We start from the raw sequence: 21345 nt of genomic DNA, 5'->3' as shown, positions 1-21345 counted from the left end.
ATTTCTCTGTCCCTTTCTTTCAGATTTAAGTAAAGGTTATTACAATGTCAGTTTAAAGGTTTAAAGGCCGCTCATGAGTGGCAGAGGCGAGGGACAGTGACATTGCCCTATCAAGCAGGACAATGCCCTAGAGACTGACCATATATATATATATGATCAGCGCCCAAGCCCTTTCTCCATTCAAGAAAGGACCAAGGAGGGCCAGGAAATGGCCCCTGATGACTCGGCAGATAGACCTATAGGCTCCCCTAAACCCCGCATCCTTAACTCACAGGGATGGTGAGGTTGCAGCAACCAAAGGAACTAACGAGCGTGAGCGGGACTCGAACCCCAATCAGCCGTTCACCAGTCATGGACATTACCATATCGGCCGCCACAATCTGCATAAATAATGGATTTTTTTTTTTTCAGAATACTCTCTTTCATGTTTATACTATCATATTGCAACTGAAAAATATCATAACTACAACTTGTGAAAAATATTGGACTAAAATCATTTTCTTAATAACCTAAACCCGTCTTCAATTATGTAGGAACCGTATATGACCTTAATATCACTGCAGAAGAATACAAGGGGATAACTACAGGGGCATTCAGTAGGGCGCAGACATCCGCCGCGGCAGCTTATTTCTCAATCTTTTACTCGACCTTTAACCTTAACATGTATTAACCCTTTCACCCCCAAAGGACGTACCGGTACGTTCTTGCAAAACACTGTTAATTACAGAATTTTACATATTTTTGATAATTTTACGAGAAACTTCAAGCATTTTCCAAAAGAATGAGACCAACCTGACTTCTCTAGGACAAAAATTAAGCTTTTTAGAGCAATTTTAAAAAATTAAATAGCAAAATGTGCTCGAAATTTAACCTTATGGTGGGGGTAAAAGGGTATTTGGAGTGGATTTTCATACACTCATATATGAACCAAGTTTGAGGTCTCTATGACAACGATGATCAATCTTGAAACTGATTACGTGAATTGGACATTTTGCTTGACCGTGACCTTGACTTTTGACCTTGACCTTCCAAAATTTAATCATTTTCAGGTTTTTACATAATAGTTAATCCCTGCAAGTATCATTACTCTACGATTATAATTGTGGCCAGGAAGCTGTTCACAAACAAACACACAAACAGGCGTGAAAACATAACATCCTTCCAACTACGTTAGAGGAGGTAAACATTATTATTATTATTATTATTGTTACTTGCTAAGCTACAACCCTAGTTGGAAAAGCAGAATTCCATAAGCCCAGGGGCTCAAAAGGTGAAAATAGCCCAGTGAGGAAAGGAAAAAGGGAAAAATAAAATATTTTAAGAACAGAAACATTAAAATAAATATCTCCTATATGAACTATAAAAACTTCATCAAAACAGAGAAATAACATAGAAAAGTGGGCTCGGGTGTACCCTCAAGCAAGAGAACTCTACCATCTCAGTATATCTCCCGAAATGGGTTGTAAATATTCTCTACGTCCTTGGACATTCGATTTTGTCCATGAGAGAAATGTAAAGTTTCGATAATTCCAACTTTGCTAGAAGTGAGACAACATGCACAGAGACCTCCTCCATGAGGGGGATCGATCTGTTACGAGCAGTGTTGCCAGTTGGGCGTCTAAAATTCCCCAAAACTCGTGATAAAAAATACCTAAAACCACCCAAAATTCCCCATGTCCACAAATATTTTTTCTTCTGACCCTGTAGGCCATAGTAAATAAGCATAGAAATTGCTCACTTTACTGCATGTAAGTGCAAGCAAACTAATTGCAACAATATAAAGGTTTAATCATCCCTCTGTCTCATGGAAATTTGTACTGAATATCCCCCATGACATCCAAAATCCCCAAATCTAGGGATAAATTCCTATAGCTGGCAACACTGGTTACGAGTGAAAGCCATTCTTTGTCGAGTTCCCAACCAACGTTTACCTTTCAAAATTATTGTAAAATTTATGGCAAAATCAAAGTTAGTAACGAATATTTATATGCTGAGGCCCAATTTATCGATTTGATTGTGTCTCACTTTTTATTATTTTCTGTTATTTGTAATTATAAATATATATGCTAATTGTAATACAAACTTTGGTCATCACCCAATCAACAACAATCGTTCAAACAGAACAAGATTTCTCTGTATATATATATATATATATATATATATATATATATATATATATATTATATATATATATATATGATATTTTTTTTCGTGGCTAAGTGGCAGTCACTGTCTATGCAAGTTTGCCGTGCCAGGGTTCGACTCCCAGCCGGTCACAAGCTCTGGTCTTTGTGTGATTTTGCCTGGGGCTCTGATCCCGAGGTCGTTAAGAGAATCCAGACATTAATGTATCAAAATATAAGGCTTATTTGAATATATATATATATATATATATATATATATATATATATATATATATATATATATATATATATATTATATTTTTATCTATTCATATATATGTGCATATATATGAATATGAATATAAATATATACACACACACACATATATATATATATATATATATATATATATATATATATATATATATATATATATATATATACTGTATATATATACATATATATATATATATATATATATATATATATATATATATATATATATATATATTTATTTATTTATTACTCTATATAGTATTGTTAAATCACCGGATATTGAACATATGAAAAAAAAAACATTAATTCATTTCTATAATGCATTCAAAATTCCAATACATTAAACATCGCTGAAACAAACAAAATGCAAAAGAAAAGATATCGCAAGCCAGAAAAGCAAATCTATCGTACAACTAAACTTTAACTTGTAAACAAAAAAGAAACCATTTATCTACCAACTAAAAAGTGAATCAGAAAGCGTTATCGATTCTCCACTTGTCATACTTCGACGTCTTCTCTAACTTATTACGCTTTCACCTGCGTTTGATTAAATGTATAAAGTACGATATACAAAGGAGATAATCAACAGTAAATTATATGGAATATGTCTCAAAATTACCAAAGCTTAAGTAGCTTGTTTGATATATATATATATATATATATATATATATATATATATATATATATATATATATATATATATATACTGTATATACATACATATGTGTATATATATACATATGTATATATATATATATATATATATATATATATATATATATATATATATATATATTGCGGAAGATTTTCGTCTGATCTCTCACAGCAAACCAACCTAGTATGGGTAGCCCTAATTGGTACAGCTTTGCTGATCATGGGGATATATAATGCCTTTCACCTAGTTAAGGTCTCCCCATGTATTTGTATTTGTGTGTATGTATATGTGTGTATGTGTATATATATATATATATATATATATATATATATATATATATATATATATATATATATATATATATATATATATATATATATATATGCGCGTGTGTGCGTGTATATGTTTCTCTATGTGTGATGTATGTGCCTGTGAATGCACTTACTTACACTGTTTGATTTCATGCAAAAGAATGCATATAAAAAAATACAATACAACTGAAATGTCACTCAAATAACCTGCAATCATGAGAGAATCGATGAACTGTCCTTCGCCCTCCCTACCTCTCTCTCATATTCCAGATTTCTTGGGTCACAAACTTCATACTTAGGCTGGAATACTACCAAGATGTGTACCTCTAGCACGTATACACTTTTAATACATCATTAGCTGCTTATACATAACCATTTACATGCCCTCTCCACGTATACACTTTAATACATCGTAACCTGTTTATACATAAACATGTACATGCATACATACTTTACATATAACTGCTAACATTAAGTAAAAAGCTTAATCAATGATTTATTCCGGAAATGATAACTAGCATATTATCATAAATGTTGCGATACTATTCTTTTTGCAAAAACTCGACCAGATACAGAAATGGTGTTTGTTGATAAAAATGTAGTTAAGCTCAACTAAAAAAAAAAAAACATTACATATAATACAAAAGATTTAATAAAATATCTGCATATATGAAAGTCCTTTCTTCTGGTAATCCAGAATTATACAGTTCGATAGATTCTCTGCCTCCAAGTAGAGTCGAGGGAAACTAGAATAATAATAATAATAATAATAATAATAATAATAATAATAATAATAATAATAATAAGAAGAAGAAGAAGAAGAAGAAGAAGAAGAAGAAGAAGAAGAAGAAGAAGAAGAAGAAGAAGAAGAAGAAGAAGAAGAAGAAGAGAGGAGGAGGAGCAACACAAATAAGAAAACAGTAATAAAGATGATTACGTCTATAGAGTCTGAATCAACTATCATCATTAAACATCAATTTTCATAAACCGAACGTTAAAATTAAAGTAAACTTCCTAAACAACAGAGGTAGAGGTTGCGTAATAACCTCGAGTCAAAAGGTCGTCGTAATAATGCGTATGTTATGGTATGTTGCGTGTCAATATAAGTAATCTCGAGTGATGAGGTCACACTTATCCGGACTGGTTATTTTGATAACACACACTCTCTCTCTCTCTCTCTCTCTCTCTCTCTCTCTCTCTCTCTCTCTCTCTCTCTCTCTCTCTCAAGAGTTCTATTTACTTCCAATGCCATAGGATCTTTATTTCTATAAGTAAAATAAATAAACTAGTGAACACACTTTCTAACATCTTACCCACCTCTCTCTCTCTCTCTCTCTCTCTCTCTCTCTCTCTCTCTCTCTCTCTCTCTCTCTCTCTCTCTCTCCCTGTGTACAGCCGACACTTTCAGGTGAGGGCCTTGTTTAGAAGAACACACAAAGGCTACTGACTACCCTCGCAAGCAAGATGCAATCTTGCTACAACAGCATGCTGAATTGTTAGGTTTTGTGAAATGCATTTACCTTGACGTGTAACACATATTTTCATACAAGGATTAGGACATATATATATATATATATATATATATATATATATATATATATATATATATATATATATATATATATATATATATATATATATATATATATATATATATACGGTCAAGTTCAGTTTTCCCCGTCCCTCGGGTAGGGGGAAGAGGGAGCAGCCATATCCTGGTAAGAGGAGGTAGTGTGTGTGTGGTGGCCGGACACTTGCGTCCCAGACATTTGCGTACCGGACATTTGCGTCCCAGACATTTGCGTACCGGACATTTGCGTCCCGGACATTTGCATACCTGGACGTTTGCGTCCCCGGACATTTGCGTACCGGTGTAAATTTTTCAAGTTACCCCCAGTTTCAAACTACCCCCCCCCCCCCGTAACTTGAAACCGGTTCCAGATTACTGGGGGGGAGGGGGTAGTTTGAAACCGGTTTCAAGTTACGGTTCCAGATTACTGGGGGGGAGGGGGGTAGTTTGAAACCGGTTTCAAGTTACCCCCTCTGTTTTCAAGTTACCCCCTCATCAGAATGATAAATAATTCATGTGACATCGCAAATATGTATCATGCATTTATTGCTGGCTTCGCAGCAGTAGGAAAAGTAGTTTAATTTTGTATTTAAGACCAAATATTGTGTATTAGTGAATTATGTGACACGTTAAAAGTCACAGACTGTAATTTAAGATTTTGTGATAAAGGCGAGGTAGAATTCTATTTTATTTCAGTGTTCGTGTGATTGTTGATATTTTCGTATTTAAGATTTAACGTGTCGTATAATTCACTAATACACAATATTTGAAGTTACAGACTGTCATTTAAGGTTTAGTGATAACGGCGAGGTAAAACTTCATTTTATTTCAGTGTGTGCGTGATTATTGAGATTTTTTTTTCTTTTTTTTTTTATCTCCAATAGATTCCATTCATGTGCTTTAGGTGCATGAGCTTCTGAATTATTTGTTAAACTTGTAATACCCCTCTTAAACAAAAATAAAATTACAATTCCATCATATCTATTTGAAAACAATCCAGGTACACAAATGTCCAGGGACACCGATGTCCAGGTGCACAAATGTCCAGGGACTCAAATGTCCAGGTACGCAATTGTCCGGTACGCAATTGTCCGGTACGCAAATGTCCGGGACGCAAATGTCCTAAAACCTGTGTGTGTGTGTGTGTGTGTGTGTGTGTGTGTGTGTGTGTGTGTGTGTGTGTAGATCTATCTAAATATTTAGCCATCATTTTTGACGGGTCTCGAAAAATAGTTTTCTCCTGATTTCATAAATGTATGTCTACAATAGATCAAACGTACATATACATGCATATTCACTATTGTTTATCAAATTAAATATATTCACATTTCAACATAAGTGTATAACATTTATGGCTCTGTGTACGAAAGTGATCTTATGTACACTAGAGAATGTACTTGCATTTATTTCTGCCATTTTCTTCTATCTATACATCAGCCGGGGTCTATGACCTATATTCAGAACGCCTCTCCGGCATTCCAACTGAACGCAACTATTATTAATGAAAGACCTACTCTCAAAGGTTGTCTGTTACCACTTACTCTTCCTTTCTTCTTCTCCTTCTTCCTTTCACAATGTGGGATTTAGCAGTTTAAAGGTTTAAAGGTCTCTTATGAATGGCAGAGGCAAGGGACAGTGACATTGCCCTAGCAAGTAGGACAATGCCTTAGAGACTGACCATATATTATATGATCAGCGCCCAAGCCTCCTCTCCACCCAAGCTAGGACCAGGGAGGGCCAGGCAGTGGCTGCTGATGACTCAGCAGATAGACCTATAGGCTCCCCCCAACCTTAGCTCACAAGGATGGTAAGGTTGCAGACACTAATGGCACTAACGAGTTTGAGCGGGACTCGAACCCCCTACTGGCGATCAACAGGCAGAGACGTTACCAATCAGGCCACAACAACAATCAGTTGACTGATTAATAACCTGCTAAGTGGGGATACTTTAACGTGGTGAAAGGATTTGTGTATCGACATGATCAGCAAAGCTGTACTAGTCAGGGAACCCATACTAGGTTGGTTTACTATGAGCGATTCGACTAAAGTCTCCCACCATCAACAATCAGCAGTTAGCCACCGTGGTGATGAAAACCGGCCAAACCCCAGTCATGAATAAGGACATGTCTGAGACCTTTGTCCTGCAGTGGACTAGAAACGGCTTTATTTGTTGTTGTTGTTGTTATCACCAATCAGCAGTTGGCCAACATGGTGATGAAAACTAGCCAAACCCCAGTCATGAATAAGGACATGTCTGAGGCCTTTGTCCTGCAGCGGACTAGAAACGGCTTCATTTTCTGTTGTTGTTGTTGATGTTGTTGTTATCACAAGTACCAGGATCAATAATGTAGCCAGTGATTATATGACATTTCGGAGCTCAAAGTAAAGCATGTTCTTTTTTTTCAGTGAATGTATGTCTGTGGATTATTATCAAGAACGTATCAATAATCAAACCGTAAAATGATAAATAAACCTTATTATTTCTTTCTCCATTACAGTTCTGGGAGATCATCAGTGACGAACACGGCATAGAACCCTCGGGTTTCTATTCGGGCTCTACGGAAATCCAGCTGGAACGCATCTCAGTCTATTACACTGAAGCCTCAGGTGAGAGGGGATGGAACGGCTATCCATCTCGACCTAGTAATTGATTTTATCTCTGGAACATATGGCGGTGGAGGCCATTTGATTATTGGTGTAACTGGGGGAGGGGGTACATGAAACATTGGACCACTGAGAATTGGGAACGGGGGTAACGTAGAGGAGTAAATAATAGGTGAAGATATTGGTCGAAGGGATACTGCAAACTCTTTAGTAATGCCTACTGGACAAAGCGTGAGGTGCACTGGTAGCGCTACCACCTTACTACAGGGGACCCCTGGTTAAGTCTTTTTCATACCCTTTCACCGACGATCTATGAATTAGAATTTGAGAGGTTGGACAGCAGAGAATTGGGAACGGAGGTAACGCAAAAGAGTAAATATTAGGTTAAGTTAGTGATCGAAGGTACTCAAAGATTCTTTAGTTATGCCTAGTGAAAACGGCATAAGGTATACTTTTGGCACTATCACCCTACTAGCAAGGGCTCCTAGTAGTTACAGAAGGTTTTTGTTCTACGCTTCTAGGTTGTGAAAATAGCAAAACTTACGACGTTAAAATAGCTGTATAAATATCCTCAGATGATAGATAATATGCTTTTGAGAAATAGAAGTCATGCCTTGATACTTCTAGTTATTTTCAAGTCATCTGCTTCGATTATTCACATCATTTGTTTTATGCCTCCCTAGTATAATTGTTTTAATAATTAATTATAATTTTCTAGTGTTGCACGCACGATAAGCTAAATACTGTCACTTATAAAGCGAAAGAATTCTAATCTTAGTTAAGATAATTAGCAATTACTTTACTTAGAATTTCTAAAAAAAAAATTTTGTTCTTGTATTCTCAAGAATATTTTCTGAATCAGACCCTTGCTTTCCCCAAAAAATTTAATCATTTTTTATATTTTCTAGTAAACACTGTCTAATTCTGACTTCGATGTTTTGTATTCCTCTCACCAGGTGGCAGATATGTCCCGAGATCAGTTCTCGTCGACCTCGAGCCGGGCACAATGGATGCTGTCAGATCATCGCGTTACGGCCAACTTTTCAAGCCAGATAATTTCGTCTTTGGTAAGATATCAATGTTCAGACTTTCAACGCATTAGATTAACCAGCTTTTAAAGCATCACTTACAGTGAACATATATATATATATATATATATATATATATATATATATATATATATATATATATATATATATATATATATATATATATATATATATATATATTTTTTTTTTTTTTCAAGGTACTGCAAAGTGACCAACGTCAAATATTCAAGTTTTCAGAAGAGGATATCAACCACATTTTAAAGAATTATTTACAGTGAACAAATATTTTTGAGTATTTAAAAACCAAGATTTGGTATATTTTTTTCGAGTCGTTCAAGGTAATGAAAAATGACCAACGTCAATATTCAAACTTTTAGCTAAGGATATTAATACCCTTTTAAAGAGTCAAATACGGCGAAAAAAAATATTTTCATGCATTTCAAAAATATTTGGTATTCTATATACGTCATTCAAAGTGACCCACGTCAATATTCAAATTTTTACCGGAGGATATTAACCACCTTTTATAGAATCATTTACGGTGAGAAAAAATATTTTCGTGCATTTCAAAAATGACAAATTTCGTAGATAATTTGTATTTTTCCTACCATACAAACCTTTGCTATTTCCATGGGGTAACATTTGGCGGAGCTGAATGACGAGCCATTAAAATTAAACGAGGGTTAACTACCCCCTTGCTAATTAGCAGGGGGTAGGGAAGGGGTAGCTAGCTACCCCTTCCCCCCTCACACACTGTGAATAGCTCAATTCACTTAAATGTAGGACTTGACTTGGGGGTCAGGGCTGGCGGGTAACATTTGCGTAAATAGCAAAGGTTTGTATGGTAGGAAAAATACAAATTATCTACGAAATTTGTCATTTGTTCCGTAACCCAATACAAACCATTGCTATTTCCATGGGGTGACTTACCCTTAGGAAGGGCGGAAAGTCCCCAGCCTTCTGGCTTCGGCTTTACCCGGGGACTCCAATTCCGAGTTGTAGAACTCAAGGAACGGGAGTCCCTAACCCTCGCACGCTGTCATGTTTGACCATCGTGCGGCCTACAAGGATGTGTGTGAAGGAGAATAACGTGACTCGTCCTAGGAAGTTGACCTGGGGTTCCTTATGTGGAACCCTAGGCTAGGACGTACCCAATACCACCTCGTCAGGGTATGGGGGACGCGACAGTATTAAAGCTAATACTAGGAGCACAAGGAAGCATGGTTTACCTGCAGAGGTTGAGGTCAGCTGTGCAAAGGCCTGGATGCTGCTATTCCCAAGGGAGGGGAGAATGAAGAAAGAAGTAAGGGCCAGACATACTCTTTCATTCACGCAGACTAAAACCGGGTAACAATGCCCTCAACCTTCTGCTACTTGTCCAATAAGGAGCCTGAGGTTAGACCAGCTGTTGTGCAGCCACCACAGGACCGATAGAAAACGTATCGAGGTTCCTGTGGGTCACGTCCTGCAGGTAGTGGGCTGTGAACGTCGTCTGACGTTTCCAGACCCCAGCTTGTAAAACCTGCGTCACAGAGAAGTTCCTCTTGAAGGCCAGGGAAGTAGCAACACCCCTGACATCATGAGCTCTGGGACGACGTGACGGAGGAGAGTCGGGATTCAAGGTGCTGCTTATCACCTTGCGAATCCATGAAGAGATGGAGTTCTTGGTGACCCTCCTCTTTGTCCTCCCTGTGCTCACAAACAAAGCTTGCACATGAGGACGGGCTGCAGCCGTTCTCTTGAGGTAGCGCCTCAGACTCCTGACTGGGCACAGTAACAGATGATCTGGGTCATTTGTTACAGAACGTAGACTCGTTACCTTGAAGGAGTCGAATCTTGGATCTGACACCCCAGGGTTTTGAGTCTTAGCAATGAACTCAGGGACGAACCTGAACGTTACCTCCCCCCATCCCCTTGAATGGGCAACGTCGTAGGAGAGACCATGAAGTTCGCTTACTCGTTTGGCCGAGGCCAACGCGAGTAGGAACGCCGTCTTCCACGTTAGGTGGCGATCAGACGCCTGGCGTAATGGTTCAAAGGGAGCTCTTTTCAGAGCCCTAAGCACTTGAACCACGTTCCAAGGAGGGGGTCTGACTTCCGACTGGGGCAAGTAAGTTCGTAGTTGCGTATGAGTAGAGAAAGTTCCAACGAAGAGGAAATATCCACTCCTTTCAGCCTGAAGGCTAAGCTTAAGGCTGAGCGATAACCTTTCACGGCCGAGACCGAAAGGCGCATTTCCTCCCGAAGATAAACAAGGAACTCCGCTATTGTTGGAATAGAGGCATCGAGCGGAGAGAGACCCCTTCCACGACACCAACCACAAAAGACTTTCCACTTCGCCTGGTAGACGTTGGCCGAGGACTCTCGCAGGTGCCGAGACATCCTGTCCGCAACCTGCTGAGAAAATCCTCTCTCCGTGAGGAGTCGCTGGATAGTCTCCAGGCGTGAAGCCGAAGCGAAGCTACGGCCTTGTGGAAGATGTTGCAATGTGGTTGTCTGAGTAGCTCGTGACGTGGAGGGAGTTCTCTTGGGGGTTCCGTTAGGAGCCGCAGAAGATCTGGGAACCATTCCGCATGATGCCATAGCGGAGCTATGAGAGTCATGGAAAGGTTGACCGATAGATTGGTCTTGTTGAGCACCCTTCTCATCAGACAAAAAGGTGGGAAGGCGTAAACGTCCATGTTGTCCCACCTGTGTTGAAAGGCATCCTGCCAGAAAGCCTTGGGGTCCGGGACTGGAGAGCAGTAAAGGGGCAGCCTGAAATTCAAGGCTGTCGCAAACAGATCTACAGTCGGAGAGCCCCACAAAGTCAGGACTTTGTTGGCTATCTGAGGGTCCAAGGACCACTCGGTACTCACTATCTGCGTCGCCCTGCTGAGGCTGTCGGCGAGGACATTCCTCTTGCCAGGAATGAAGCGAGCTGTTAGTGAGATCGAGCGGGTCTCGGACCATCTCAGAATCTCTACTGCAAGATGGGATAGCTGTTGCGAGAAAGTACCTCCCTGCTTGTTGAAATAAGCCACTACCGTGGTGTTGTCGCTCATCACCACCACGGAGTGGCCCGCCAGGGTTTGTTGGAACTGTTCCAGAAAAACGGCCTTCAATTCTAGCAAGTTGATGTGGAGGCACCTTTCCGATTCTGACCAAAGGCCTGAGGCCCTTTGGCTCAGAATGTGGGCCCCCCACCCTAGATTTGACGCGTCCGTAAACAGAGTCAAATCTGGGGGGAGGACGAGGAGATCTGCTCCCTTTCGTAGGTTCTCGTCGTCCAGCCACCATCGAAGGTCCGTCCGTTCCGAAGGTCCTATGGGAACTAGGAAGTCCGGGGAATCGTTTCCCTGATTCCATCGCGACTTCAACCGCCACTGAAGGGATCTCATCCTGAGGCGGCCGTTTGGAACAAGACGGACCAAAGATGATAGATGACCTAAGAGACGTAACCACAGTTGGGCCGGAAGCTCTTCTCGTCTGAGGAAAGGTTCTGCTACCTTCCTCAGCCTTGCTATCCTTTCGTCTGATGGAAAGGCTTTGTGGAGAATCGTGTCTAGTTTCATGCCTAGATATACCAGTTTCTTCGTAGGGCGCAGAGAGGACTTCTCGAGATTTACCAAGATCCCTAGATCTTGGCAAACTTCCAGAAGCCTGTCCCGGTGACGCAGAAGGGTCGACTCCGAGTCTGCCAGGATCAGCCAGTCGTCCAGATAACGAAGGAGACGGATGCCGTTCCTGTGAGCCCACGACGAGATCAGAGTGAACACCTTGGTGAACACCTGGGGTGCTGTGGAGAGACCGAAACACAGCACCTTGAACTGGTAGGTCTTGCCGTCTAGGCCGAATCTTAAGTACTTCCTGGAAGACGGATGGATGGGGATCTGGAAGTACGCGTCCTTCAAATCCAGAGTGCACATAAAGTCTTGTGGTCTCACTGCAAGTCTGACCGTGTCCGCTGTCTCCATACTGAACCGAGTCTGTATGACAAACTTGTTCAGTGCTGAGAGGTCGATGACCGGTCTCCAGCCTCCAGACGCCTTCTTTACAAGAAAGAGTCGACTGAAGAAGCCTGGGGAGCTGTCGTCGACCTCTTGGAGAGCATCCTTCTTGAGCATGGTCTCGACTTCTGCCCGGAGGGCCATCCCCTTTGCCGATCCCAAGGCATAGGAGTTCAACGACACTGGATTCGCTGTCAGGGGAGGTAGAGATGTTGTGAACGGGACGCGATACCCTTGGCCGATCACAGAGACCGTCCAAGGGTCGGCCCCGAGTTGCTGCCACCTCTGCACGCAACTTCTTAGGCATCCCCCCACAGGTGGACACGCGGGGGGATTGCCACTCCTAGTGTTTGCGACCTTTGCCGCTTCCTCTAGGAGTTCTACCTCCCTTAGAGGACTTGCCGCGTCTCTTGTCTTTCGGCTGAAAGGACCGCGGCTTAGACACGCTTGCCTTAGCTGCCGGAGCCTGCTTAGGTGTTCTGCGAGGCTGCTGTTGACGTTGTTGTGGAGGGGCTGGAGGTTTATAGGGCCGAGATGTCAGGGCCCTTTGGAGGAGAGAGTCCTGGTTCGACCTCCTCCACCTCTCAGCCGACTGCTCCATGTCACGAGGCTCCAGTAACTCCCCTCCAAAAATAGAGGAGTGTCTGAGCCTGTTGACGTCTGCGGTGGGGACCTTCGGATGGAACCTCTCGGACACTGAATCGCGTCTTTTGAGGATCAAGTTAGCCCATAGGTTAGTGACCTGGTGAGCTAGAAACTCAATAGAGCGAGTGCCCGAGAGGAGGAAGGTCTCCAAGGCCTTCCTATTGCTCTCCTTGGACAGATCCTCAGATCGCAATAGGATGCCCAAAGACCCAAGCCAGAGATCAAGCCACGAAGTTGCCTGCATGGCACTCTTAGCGACTTTCTCCAGGTTTTGGGTCTCTGACGCCGCAAACGTCACCTGTCGGGTCGAGAGCTTCTCGAAAGAAGTTCCCTTAGCTAGTTCCTCCACAGAATGATGGAGTGGAAGAGACATGCAAGACTCCCCGTCGATCTCGAAATACCTCCTCTGTTGGACTAGAGGAGGAGGGAGGAGTCTAAACCCGGCAGAAGAACGTCCTGAGGAGGCCAGACCGGAGAGCTGAGCTTTGACTTTGTCCCTGGCGCCTTTCACCCCTTTAGACCAGGGCAAAGCTGCACTAGTCTTGGGGGGCTTCTGGACACCAAAGACCTCGTCAAGCACGGTGTCTTTCCCCTCACGAGGGGCTATCTCCGGGTCCTTGATTTTGTTGAGCTCCCTCATCAAACCAAGGACCTGCCAGAACGCGTGTTCTGACTCGCTGTGTTCTCCTTTTGGTGGACTGGCAGCTAAGTCTCCCATCCCCAAGAGGTCTTCTTGGGGAGAAACGTGGACGTCCTCCCTAGGAATTGCTGGTTCTTGACGAATCTTCGACGAAGATTTCGGAACAGTCTTGGTGTCCTTCGATTCCCTCCTGGAAGGAAAATAGGACTCCAACACCGACACCCGAGGAGGAACCTCTTCCCGTGCGACCTCTCCCCTATCCGGAGAAAATTCCCCCTTGGTGCCAAGGAAGAATTCTCCGAGTCAGAGGAGTCCCCCGAGGACGAGATAAACTCATCTACAGGAGGGGGTGGAGCTGCAGAGGTTGGAGAAGGTGAAGGGGTCCGCCTGACGGGGTTCCTGGAGACCAGCTTTTCCTGGGGAGGAGTTACCACGAAGCCCACTCCTTTCCTTTTCTTCAACGGTGGAGAACCCATCCCAGGGTCCCGCCTCTGATCAGTGCTGGAAGGCTTGATAGCCTGGACCACAGCCTTGATCATGTGGCGGAACCAAGGTAGACGGGTAACTGACGCTGTGTCAGCAATCCCCGCTGGAGAAAAGGGGATCTCGCGACCCTTAGGAGTGGTCACCACGAGGCCTTCCTGAAAAGAAAAAGACTGCCTAGACCTCTCTGCTGATTTTCCTTGTTCTGCCGTTATCCTCCTCTTGTGCGGAGGTGAATCCTGGGAACGCCTCCCAGGAGGAGCATCCTGCCGAGGATCCTTGCGGTCCGAATGACCCACCGTAGGTGAGCGACCTGTAGGCGAGCGACCTGTAGGCGAGCGACCTGTAGGCGAGCGACCTGTAGGCGAGCGTTCACGCGAAGGGGAAAGGTGGTCATAGGGCCGCGAGTGATGGCGCGCATGCGCAGGTGCATGCATGTAGGAGCGCGCAGGTGAATGGCGCGCAGGAGAATGGCGCGCAGGAGGGTATGCACGAGATCGATCAGGAGAGCGTGCATATGAATGCGCAGGAGAAAACTCCACAGAAGGAGCTGGCGAGCGACCGCGCGACCTCTTGGGGGAGCGCTGGTGATGGTGGGAGGGAGAAAGATGTCTCCTAGAAGACTTAGTCTCCCTCAACTGGTGGCGCGCAGATCTGTCGGCGATCGGGGCGCATGTAGGAGAGGCCCCTTCTTTACCGCCCGCAGGACCCACAGCGTGTTGGCGTGAAGGGCGAGCTGAAGGAGATCGTGGGCGTGAGTGCGCCAAACTTAAGAGGCGCTCAGAAATCGAAGGGCGCACAGGGGCAACTGGAAGCGCAAGAATCGACGTGCGAGACAAGGGCGAACCCTTGCGAACGTCTGAGTCCGAAGATCTAGAGGGCGCTGGCGAGCGTGGGCGCACAGGGCGTGCAACAGGCACAGGCACTAGTGAGTGCTTGCGCGCGCGCACAGGCGAGTGATGGTGAGCAGCGCGCCCATCAGGAAGTTGTTGCTTCTCAGGGTGAGGGTGCCCTAAGGAGAGCTGGCGAGCAGTGGAGCTCTGGCGAGAAGGAGATCGCTGGCGCGTTGGAAGTCTTTGCCCCTTCTCTGGATGTCCAGGAGAGAGCTGGCGCGCGAGAGAGCGCTGGTGCGCAGGAGATCGCTGGAGCGTTGGGGAGCGCTGGTTCTTCACAGGCTGAAGAGCGCGCCCAGAAAGACGCTGGCGAGAAGGAGATCGCTGGCGCGTTGGTGAGCATTGACCATCCTCAAGATGAAGAGCTCGCCCAGGGGCGTGCTGGCGAGCAGGAGAGCGCCGGCGCACAGGAGATCGCTGGCGCATTGGAGAGCGCTGGCGCACAGGAGATCGCTGGCGCGTTGGAGAGCGCTGGCGCACAGGAGATCGCTGGCGCGTTGGAGAGCGCTGGCGCACAGGAGATCGCTGGCGCGTTGGAGAGCGCTGGCGCGTTGGAGAGCGCTGGCGAACAGGAGATCGCTGGCGCGTTGGAGAGCGCTGGCGAACAGGAGATCGCTGGCGAACAGGTGATGGTTGAAGAGACGAAGATCTGCGCTCGACTGCACGCAAGAGCGCAGGTGCGCGCACAATGGCCAGGGACTTAACCCCAGAGTCCTTTCCCCCGAAGGAGACGGTGCCTGTAGGATTACAGGTGACGGCAGCACTGAAGACTTGGCAGGAGAAGGGGATCGTGAACGATCCGCAGAGAGGTCAAGAGATGTTGCAGGTATGACCTTCTCCTGACGAGGAAGTTCCTCCGCAGGTGGAGGAGAAGGAGACCCAAAGAGGCGCCTCTTCACCCCTTGATAGGGAGAAGGGAGCCCCCTCTCTCGCAGAGGCCTACGGGCCTTACGACGAATGCGACCCCTGGGTAAGGAGTCAGGGTCATCGGTCCTTCGAAGAGGGGTCTCTGAAAGCGCGCTACCCCGAGGGGGAGACGAGCTCGCAGGAGAGACCGGAGGCCCCACCCTTCCCTCCGAAGGCTGTGCGGAAGGGAGAGATGGGACTTCAGCAACATCCGAGGCAGCAGGATCAAGGGTTAGACTTGCCACGTCAGAAGGGGCAGACAACACAGTATCGACAATGTCCGAAGGAAAAACCTCCGGCATTACCGGTGACTGTTTGACTGCAGCCCCCAGCTGCAACAAGTCAAACAGGCCTTCCTTGGAGGGAGTGCCCTTAAGCCCCAAGGAAGTCCAAAGCTGAAACAAACCATGATTAGAAACAGTGCAGTCGAATTCATCAAAATATAATAAATCCTCCCCCGGGGGAGGAGAGGGAACAACCTCGCTAAGGGAGGCCACGCCCTCTCCACCACCACGAGGTTGGCAAAAACCACTAGGACCTGCAATCTCACTCGGCGGTTTCACAGGTGAAGCCGGACGAGGGAGACCTTCGGAGGAGGTTCGGGCGGCGCAAGGAGAAACCCTAGAGACCTCCTTCTTCAAAGTCACCTTCGAAGGAGATCGGTCTCTCTTGGGCTTCTTCTTGCGTCTACGGCCGAACTTCTCCCACTGGGAGGCAGGCCACTCCCTGCACTCACTGCACACATTCTCCCTGTCACACCGTTGACCTCGGCAAAGGGGGCAAAGGGCGTGAGGGTCCGTCTCCAAAGAGGACATAAACGTCCCACATGAACGCTTAGGAACTCCAGGGCAAGAACGCATCGTAGAGTCGAGGCCAACTTCACACACACTAGATAAAGAGAAAGCAGAATTTAAAGGCTGTCAAGCGAGGGTGAGAGCAGAGACGTCTGATCATCACCCGAGCCAAAAGTGAATTGAGCTATTCACAGTGTGTGAGGGGGGAAGGGGTAGCTAGCTACCCCTTCCCTACCCCCTGCTAATTAGCAAGGGGGTAGTTAACCCTCGTTTAATTTTAATGGCTCGTCATTCAGCTCCGCCAAATGTTACCCCATGGAAATAGCAATGGTTTGTATTGGGTTACGGAACAAACAAGATTTGGTATTTTCAAAGTCGTTCAGGGTAATCTCAAGGTGACCCACGTCAATATTCAAGCTTTTACCCGATGATATTAAACGCATTTTAAAGAATCATTTACAGCGAACAACTATTTTCATAAATTTCAAAAACAAGATTTGGTGTTTTTCAAAGTCGTTCAGGGTAATCTCAAAGTGACCCACATCAATATTCAAGCTTTTACCCGATGATATCAAACTCATTTTAAAGAATCATTTACAGCGAACAACTATTTTCATAAATTTCAAAAACAAGATTTGGTGTTTTTCAAAGTCGTTCAGGGTAATCTCAAAGTGACCCACATTAATATTCAAGCTTTTACCCGATGATATCAAACTCATTTTAAAGAATCATTTACAGCGAACAACTATTTTCATAAATTTCAAAAACAAGATTTGGTATTTTTCAAAGTCGTTCAGGGTAATCTCAAGGTGACCCACGTATATATTCAAGCTTTTACCTGATGATATCAAACTCATTCTAAAGAATCATTTACAGCGAACAACTATTTTCATTAATTTCAAAAACATGATTTGGTATTTTTCCAAGCTCGAGGTCATGCAAATTGACCTAAGTATAGTCAAATAGGTCAATTTTTCCCATTCCTTTCAGTCATTTACAGCGAACAACTATTTTCATAAATTTCAAAAACATGATTTGGTATTTTTCCAAGCTCGAGTACAGTCGAATAGGTCAATTTTTCCCATTCCTTTCAGTCATTTACAGCGAACAACTATTTTCATAAATTTCAAAAACATGATTTGGTATTTTTCCAAGCTCGAGTACAGTCGAATAGGTCAATTTTTCCCATTCCTTTCAGTCATTTACAGCGAACAACTATTTTCATAAATTTCAAAAACATGATTTGGTATTTTTCCAAGCTCGAGTACAGTCGAATAGGTCAATTTTTCCCATTCCTTTCAGTCATTTACAGCGAACAACTATTTTCATAAATTTCAAAAACATGATTTGGTATTTTTCCAAGCTCGAGTACAGTCGAATAGGTCAATTTTTCCCATTCCTTTCAGTCATTTACAGCGAACAACTATTTTCATAAATTTCAAAAACATGATTTGGTATTTTTCCAAGCTCGAGTACAGTCGAATAGGTCAATTTTTCCCATTCCTTTCAGTCATTTACAGCGAACAACTATTTTCATAAATTTCAAAAACATGATTTGGTATTTTTCCAAGCTCGAGGTCATGCAAAGTGACCTAAGTACAGTCAAATAGGTCAATTTTTCCCATTTCTTTCAGGTCAAAGTGAAGCTCGAGGTCATGCAAAGTGACCTAAGTACAGTCAAAAAGGTAAATTTTTCTCATTCCTTTCAGGTCAAAGTGAAGCTCGAGGTCATGCAAAGTGACCTAAGTACAGTCAAATAGGTCAATTTTTCCCATTTCTTTCAGGTCAAAGTGAAGCTCGAGGTCATGCAAAGTGACCTAAGTACAGTCAAAAAGGTAAATTTTTCTCATTCCTTTCAGATCAAAGTGAAGCTCGAGGTCATGCAAAGTGACCTAAGTACAGTCAAATAGGTCAATTTTTCCCATTTCTTTCAGGTCAAAGTGAAGCTCGAGGTCATGCAAAGTGACCTAAGTACAGTCAAATAGGTCAATTTTTCCCATTTCTTTCAGGTCAAAGTGAAGCTCGAGGTCATGCAAAGTGACCTAAGTACAGTCAAAAAGGTAAATTTTTCTCATTCCTTTCAGGTCAAAGTGAAGCTCGAGGTCATGCAAAGTGACCTAAGTACAGTCAAATAGGTCAATTTTTCCCATTTCTTTCAGGTCAAAGTGAAGCTCGAGGTCATGCAAAGTGACCTAAGTACAGTCAAAAAGGTAAATTTTTCTCATTCCTTTCAGATCAAAGTGAAGCTCGAGGTCATGCAAAGTGACCTAAGTACAGTCAAATAGGTCAATTTTTCCCATTCCTTTCAGGTCAAAGTGAAGCTCGAGGTCATGCAAAGTGACCTAAGTACAGTCAAATAGGTCAATTTTTCCCATTCCTTTCAGGTCAAAGTGAAGCTCGAGGTCATGCAAAGTTACCTAAGTACAGTCAAAAAGGTAAATTTTTCTCATTCCTTTCAGGTCAAAGTGAAGCTCGAGGTCATGCAAAGTGACCTAAGTACAGTCAAATAGGTCAATTTTTCCCATTCCTTTCAGGTCAAAGTGAAGCTCGAGGTCATGCAAAGTGACCTAAGTACAGTCAAATAGGTCAATTTTTCCCATTTCTTTCAGGTCAAAGTGAAGCTCGAGGTCATGCAAAGTGACCTAAGTACAGTCAAAAAGGTAAATTTTTCTCATTCCTTTCAGGTCAAAGTGAAGCTCGAGGTCATGCAAAGTGACCTAAGTACAGTCAAATAGGTCAATTTTTCCCATTTCTTTCAGGTCAAAGTGAAGCTCGAGGTCATGCAAAGTGACCTAAGTACAGTCAAAAAGGTAAATTTTTCTCATTCCTTTCAGATCAAAGTGAAGCTCGAGGTCATGCAAAGTGACCTAAGTACAGTCAAATAGGTCAATTTTTCCCATTCCTTTCAGGTCAAAGTGAAGCTCGAGGTCATGCAAAGTGACCTAAGTACAGTCAAATAGGTAAATTTTTCCCATTCCTTTCAGGTCAAAGTGAAGCTCGAGGTCATGCAAAGTTACCTAAGTACAGTCAAAAAGGTAAATTTTTCTCATTCCTTTCAGGTCAAAGTGAAGCTCGAGGTCATGCAAAGTGACCTAAGTACAGTCAAATAGGTCAATTTTTCTCATTCCTTTCAGGTCAAAGTGAAGCTCGAGGTCATGCAAAGTGACCTAAGTACAGTCAAATAGGTCAATTTTTCCTATTCCTTTCAGGTCAAAGTGAAGCTCGAGGTCATGCAAAGTGACCTAAGTACAGTCAAAAAGGTAAATTTTTCTCATTCCTTTCAGGTCAAAGTGAAGCTCGAGGTCATGCAAAGTGACCTAAGTACAGTCAAATAGGTCAATTTTTCCCATTCCTTTCAGGTCAAAGTGAAGCTCGAGGTCATGCAAAGTGACCTAATTACAGTCAAAAAGGTCAATTTTTGTCATTCCTTTCAGGTCAAAGTGAAGCTCGAGGTCATGCAAAGTGACCTAAGTACAGTCAAAAAGGTCAATTTTTCCCATTCCTTTCAGGTCAAAGTGAAGCTCGAGGTCATGCAAAGTGACCCAAGTACAGTCAAAAAGGTCAATTTTTCCCATTCCTTTCAGGTCAAAGTGAAGCTCGAGGTCATGCAAAGTGACCTAAGTACAGTCAAATAGGTCAATTTTTCTCATTCCTTTCAGGTCAAAGTGGTGCCGGGAATAACTGGGCTAAAGGTCATTATACGGAAGGAGCTGAATTAGTCGACGCTGTGCTTGATGGAGTAAGGAAAGAATGTGAAAACTGCGACTGTCTCCAGGTAAGGAAGTCGGCCAAATGTAATGTAGATATACGTAGGAATGACTGATGTGTAAGACACGAAAAAAAAAAAGTACTTTCGGGAGAAACGCCAAGGGAATACACACACACACACACACACACACACACACACACACACACATATATATATATATATATATATATATATATATATATATATATATATATATATATATGTATGTATATATATATATATGTATATATATATATATATATATATATATATATATATATATATATAAGCATATATATATTTATATATATATATATATATATATATATATATATATATATATATATATATATATAAGCATATATATATTTATATATATATATATATATATATATATATATATATATATATATATATATATATATATATATATATATATATATATATATATATATATATATATATATATATATATATATATATATATATATATATATATTTATATACACACATTTCGTTACGTTCTGCTCCCATCATCCCTCAGTTAAGGGGGAGAGGAAGTAGTCATACCCTGATGAGACAGGTGTGTGTGTGTGCACATCTATCTAAATGTTCACCCGTTATTTTTGACGGGTCGCGTACAATAGTTGAAATCAAA

The 21345-nt window shown here is 42.7% G+C and overlaps 1 protein-coding gene across 1 annotated transcript in view; it reads left to right on the top strand.

The window, feature by feature from the left end:
- LOC137629160 (tubulin beta-1 chain-like) overlaps positions 1-21345 on the top strand; it is a 108389-nt gene that overhangs the window by 66288 nt on the left and 20756 nt on the right. The window contains exons 2-4 of the mRNA XM_068360422.1: positions 7435-7543; positions 8497-8607; positions 20599-20714. Coding sequence (XP_068216523.1) covers positions 7435-7543; positions 8497-8607; positions 20599-20714 — 336 coding nt within the window. The remainder of the gene's footprint in view (positions 1-7434; positions 7544-8496; positions 8608-20598; positions 20715-21345) is intronic.

Source organism: Palaemon carinicauda, chromosome 37 (genome assembly GCF_036898095.1).
Source record: "Palaemon carinicauda isolate YSFRI2023 chromosome 37, ASM3689809v2, whole genome shotgun sequence".
NCBI classification, from domain to species: domain Eukaryota; kingdom Metazoa; phylum Arthropoda; class Malacostraca; order Decapoda; family Palaemonidae; genus Palaemon; species Palaemon carinicauda.
This window is presented reverse-complemented; position numbering and strand designations above follow the sequence as displayed.